The following is a 6,000-nucleotide window of genomic DNA, read 5'->3' as shown; positions in this document are numbered from 1 at the left end:
TAAGGAACTAAAATAGGTTTTCAGTTTTGAAATGTATTCTGTGTTTATTGTTGTTGTAAAATGTAATGCAGTGGTGCATAGTTTGTTGTGTGTAGTTATTACAACCACTGGAGTTTTTTTTTATTTTTATTTTTGGTGCGTGCTTGATAAGTAACAGTAAAGCAAGAAAGTGCCTCTCTAAAAGCAAAAATATAGTAATTACTAGTGTGTAGGATGAATTATTCTTAGTGTTAGCTGCAAGCCAAGAAAGAATCTTAAAAAAAAAAGTACTTATTTACATTGCAGCATGAGAAAAAAAAAACAGGGATGCATAGCATAGTCAAAGAATATTGCATTCCGTAGTTGCTGAGGAAGGAGTGTGTATGAATTTGAATTTTTTTCGTAAGTGTGAATTAAGTTTGAGCTTAAAAGTATAGACCAAAGAATGTAGATTGTCATGGGTGGTGTTTATCTTAATTTATTGAAATTTAACATATTTAAAGAATGATAAAAGTGAATAATGTAAGATATGTTGTAGTTAGGCACCAGCTGGGTATTTTCTGTAAATAAACACCCATTTAAGAGAAACCTATTGCACTGTCTTTAAGCGACCTGTTCATTGGGTCTGCTAGAGGGTTAGCATTTAACTGTAAAAGGGCAGTGAAATTTAGTTTTGAGAAAATGTAAGGTAGACAAAAGAAAGAATAAATTTATTGCAAAGTGTTAAAATTAAATATCTTCCCATACAACTTTAACCAAGTACAAAGTCACAAAATTGTATTCCTTTTTTTCAAATCAATTTTTTTCAGAAAAGTACTTTTTAAGCATACAGTTGACTGAATATACACAGTTTTCTGCACTTGGGAGGTGAGTACAGATTACACAGAATCAAGCAGTACTATATTTTGGTGCAAGCATGCAGTAATGTGTGCTTTAAGGTAGGTGACCTTAGTGTTAGGCTAGGAATTACCTGTGCAAGTAGTTGTCGATGTTGGAGCAATAGCTTGTACTTGGAGGGGTAAAGTTTATAAAATGTGTTAAGGGGCAAAGAGGAGGGTTGTAGTGCATTACACTGTGTGGAAAGAAATGGGACATGAGCTCAAACAATGGTGTGAAGTTTCAGCTGTATAAACTGTGTTACAGGGTATGTATGCAGAAGCTGCTGCCAGGAAGAAGAATATGGTATACTTAGTGTTGTGTTTTATACTGAATTGTAGCATTAAAGCAACAGAATGGCTGCATTGGCAATTTTATCATGGAATACAAATAGTCTTGCAGATACAGAAAGAGTTCTGAAGTGTATTAAGAAATAATGTGTGTAAACTGCCATATTGCCGTAGCTGCATTTGGATAGAAGTTTAATATACAATTTATTTGAAAAGATAAGATGATTTAATTGTGGATATTCAGCAGAATATCTGGGACAAAAGAAAATGGGTGCTTTTACACTGATAGGAGGAAGGTCCAGTTGTGATAGAGGAAAACCAGAAATGAGGCAGGATTTTTAGCCGTAAAGGGATATTGGCAGGGAAAAGAGGCTTACCTTGACATGTGTCTGTCTTTGTGTTTCCCCCTACGATTTCATTTGGAGCTTAGAATTTGGATAGAAGTAATTTTCCAGCAAGGCATTTTATTTATAGGTGGTGCTGGAATTTAAGTGTTGCAGTGAGGATATGTCCGAGGGCTCTAGAAAGGAAACTTTAATATTTGGCATGGAAGATGTTATTTCAGTATCAGAAGTTCTGATTGAGTTTACTTATTTTATTCTCTGTGATACAACAATTGGCCTTAGCTGGACAGAAACTATATATCACATGGGCAAGTACATTTTGTTGAAAGCTTTGAGACCTATTCAGTGACTTTATCTGACCATGCCATATAAAGTCCCAGATAAAAACAGTGGGAAATAAACATTTAGAGATGCATTGGCATTTCCCCACCTATTAAAAAGAGGGGATTTAAGGAACGGGTAACAGGTAGAATTAGAGACCTATTCTGGCAGTCTGAAATCATTTCTGAGGAGTTAAGTTGGCATGTAGGATAAAATAGAGATTTTAAAAATAATTTTAATAAAGGAAAGAGATGTGGGAGAAAAGCAGTAAAAAAGCTAAATTAAATGATGGGGAGAAGTCTTATAGATCAAGAGGAGGACCAGTTGCAGAGTGCTATAGGGAAACTGAGTATTTTGATAGTATGCATTAGTTTCAGAAATGCCATTTTTAAGCAACAGAAAGTGGGAGGAGCCATGACATAACTTGGAACTGCATGATGAGAAGAGGTAAGTAGTAATTCCCAAAGAGATGATGGAAATACTTTGACAGTTTTATGAACGTCTGTGTAGAGCAGACGTTTTGAGATCATCAGCAGGAGGCACCTCTGAAAACATTTTTGTATAGTTTAGATATTCCCAAGCTTGGGAAAGTGGATGGTGAACAATTAACAGTCAGGATTTTTAAAGGAGAAATGAAAGCTGTGATGTATAATCAAGTAACAGGGAAATCTTACAGAAGAAATTAAATTTCTTTAGAAATCTGGAGGTTGGGAAGAAAAAAGCTGTTAAAAATTTGGAAGGCCCAGTTTAATTTGAAAGGGAGGAAATGCTTGCATATCATGGAGGAAGGCAGGGGTGGTAGTATTACTAAAGGAGGGCAATGATTATGCATTGTATAGATCAATTTCAATTCCACATCACAACTGGAAAGTGTTTTAAGTGTATATTGGTAAGAGAATGGCAGAATTGTACCAAAACTGATTGATATGATTAGTGTGATTTTCTGGATGTGAAATAAACATTTGATAAAATTAATAAAAAAAATGATTGAAGGAATCAGAATATTTAAAAACTCTTGCTATTGTGTAGTTTGGATGCAGTGGAAGGCATCCATTAAGATATGCTGGGAATTTATTTATTGTGGCGTAAGCCACAAAACTATGAGCTAGGCTTGTAAATGCCCTCGGGCAGATAGCCTAGTATGAACCTATGAACCTATTTGTGAGTACGGCAATGCTAGGATTTGTGTTCTCAAATATGAATGTGTAGTGGAGATGAACAGGTTTAAGGAATTAGACTTGGTGGATGGAGTGCTTGAAGAATGTATGAATAGAAATTTTGATATTTTCCAGGAGGTGGCAGCAAGAAATATTCCCCAAAAAAGGCAGAATGTGGTTGTGTTTGGAAGCTTTAGAAGTTGCTGAGAAAAGCACAAAAGGCAATGGAGGATGGGAAAATTAGGCTGAATGCAGCATTGGATTGAGCAGCAGGAAATAAGGAAGCTTATTTCAGTTCTTTGGAATGCTTATTTAAATAAGTTAATGGTGAAAATGAGATCTCCAAGATTTCTGATATTAAGGGAAGTTTCTATGTATAAATGGGTATGATAAATGACAAAGATGACAAGGACTTGGCAGAAGTTACTAAAAGGTGACATGGACATACAGAATATTTAAGAAGGATCCTAACTTTCACTGGTACTCATGCAGGTATGCTCTCTGAGCTAGTGCAAAGTACTGTGGATCTTTTTTTATGGATGTTTTGTACATTTTGTCTTATGAAATGTTCATTTTTATGGTGTAGTGTTTTGTGTTTTGATGAAAAAAATATGTATTGTAAGAATTTATCTGGATAGTCTTATTACTTGTCAGTTTTCAGGATTGGGGCTTCAGCTTTTCACAGGAGCATTTGTTGGCATTAATTGCTCCATTTACCACTTTTCTGTTTCCAAAAAATGGAGTAGTGTACATAATATACTTTCTGTTTATGGCTAGAGTCATGCTGTTACCCACAGCATGAGATTGCAGCCCCATTCCCCTAGAGACATCTGACTGCTAAAAAAAATCAGGCAGGGGGGAATTGTGACAATTGCCTTCAGCTGAATCCTGTTCAAATTGTGTTTACTGCAGGAATGATCCCATTATTTGAATCTTTACTGCGAGATGATAGGTAGACTCACAGAACTCGTTTTGCTCTGCTGGCTTTACCTGCTGAATTGGTGATTTGAGTTCTGATGTTTTTGTGAATAAAATGGTAACCAAAACATATCTTTACAGTACATCTGTTTGTCTTGAGTAGAGTTGTTAATTTTGCAGGGTCTATTCCAGATATGGTAAGTTAAATAATTGTAGTGTAAGGTAAATAAATCATACCTGTAGGATTCTTGGGATAGGCTTTTCTGGAACTGAAAAATGTAGCACATAGATTTAAGGCAGTTGTGTTGACCTTCTGGTTTTGTCCTTAGTGATGACCTACCTGTGCTGGATTTTGTGTTATATGATCAGTCTGCATATCCAATGTTACAGAAATGAAGAGGTGGAGGCGGTTAGGTTAAAAACAAGAGGAAAAAGTGTGTTTTATTTTCTGCTCTGTTCAGTTCTGCACCATAATGTGAGCTGCTGCTATTCATTTTTTTCATTCATTTATTTTGTTTTTCATCTGTATGTGAATGCATTGATGTTTTCCAGCTAAAGCCTCGTGACTCTTCTGTGGAAGTACGCAGTGATTGGGAGGTAAAAGAGGAAATGGATTTCCCCCGCTTGATGAAGATGAGATACTCTGATGTTTCAGATCCTACAGACATGTGAGTGCAATGGCAACCATCTGTGCTGCATTAGGCATGTAGAGATATTGCTGGTGTTGATTCTGTTTGCATTCTCTTCATAGTATCCAGAATTGTCATTGTAGTGTGGGATTCATTCTTTTTAAGCAGATTTCAGTGTTGTCTGTCTCACTGGTTGTGATTTTTGACTGTCAAGAGTACTTTGTGATGTAGGGTGTGGCGAGGTTAAGGCAAGAGCAAAGAGCAATTTGCAGAAATTGAAAGGATTGTATACAATATTTACCTAGTTTGTGACCTGATCTTTGATCTTTCTTTTGAAGCAAATTTCTTTATTTTATTTTGTTCATGCTGGCAGAGGTACGTATGAGGACTATCCTTGCAGAAATTTATCAGGGTTTCCAATCAGCAATGTTGGCAGTTAAAGCACAAACATAAGCAGGCCCTCTTCCGTTTTCTTGTTTTTTGAGCTCCCTGGATGTTCTTCGTGTTTCACTGTTGCAGTCATTCCATCTGGATTATCTGCTTTGCAGTAGCCCTCAGTCGGCCTGATTAACAAAGTCTTGGGTCCTGCGTCAGTTGCTGTCCCTTCTTCCTTGACGTCAGGTCATCAGGCGTATAAAACATGCAGCCAACACCATTACATCAGTCTTTCTTGCTGTGCGGTGCCCGAAGCAGAAGCAGTTCGCAAGTGCCGGTCGGCCGACTCCTGAAATTTTCGTTTTCGAGTTTCAGAACCGAAGTCTTCAACTAAAGCTAAGCACCCCCTTGGGGAAACTTTTTCTTGCTCCTCTCCGATATCAGTAAAAGTTAATAATTGCATTACTTGTGGAAAGCAAATGCCTCACAAAGATTTTCGTTCATACTGTATTTCTTGCCTAGGCCCTGACCACAACATGCCTTGCTGTCAGTTTTGTGCTTTATTTAAACAGCGCACTATCTGTCGTCGGTATATTTTCGCTTCTAAATATTTCCGTTCTCAGTTTAATTATCCAGAAATGTCAATGGTTAGCCTTACGACTACTGGGATTCCAAAAAAACGCAAGGATAAAGACAGAGATAGGCCGCCGAGGTCTAAAGCTGCCGACGACGCTTCTCCTGATACCAGCTACTTCTGACTCGCAGACCTCTACTGAGACCCATTCGGAGTCCGGTATGCCGCGAGATGCTTCCAACTGTGGAACCTGTATTGGATGCCTCTACCTTGGATGGGTCTGGAGCCGCTGTCCAGGCACCAGCTTCGGAGTCTGTATTCAGGCCTACCGACTTGCATATTAAACCGACGGCTCCTTCTTTATTTAGGCCAAAATCTCGAACCATGCCTAAGAAACCGACCCCCAGGCTGCATGCTCAGGCCTCTATGCCTAAAAAACAAATGATAAGAATGGCTGAAGATCTTATAACTCTAATCAGGGGAAGCCAACCTCCCCCTTCTAAGAGACCTAGGGCTGAAGTTGTTTATGAATCTTAT

At 37.8% G+C, this 6,000-nt stretch overlaps 1 protein-coding gene across 1 annotated transcript in view; it reads left to right on the top strand.

Annotated features, from left to right (window-relative positions):
• Positions 1–6,000, top strand: part of EIF3D (eukaryotic translation initiation factor 3 subunit D) — a 1,307,751-nt gene that overhangs the window by 562,847 nt on the left and 738,904 nt on the right. Inside the window, 1 exon segment of the mRNA XM_044070941.1 lies at positions 4,438–4,553. Within this exon segment, the coding sequence (XP_043926876.1) occupies positions 4,438–4,553 (116 nt within the window).

The sequence above is a fragment of the Protopterus annectens genome, chromosome 1.part0, assembly GCF_019279795.1.
Source record: "Protopterus annectens isolate FY-2018-M chromosome 1.part0, PAN1.0, whole genome shotgun sequence".
Classification (NCBI taxonomy): domain Eukaryota; kingdom Metazoa; phylum Chordata; order Ceratodontiformes; family Protopteridae; genus Protopterus; species Protopterus annectens.
Note: the sequence above shows the minus strand (reverse complement) of the source record. Positions and strands in the feature narration are given on the sequence as shown.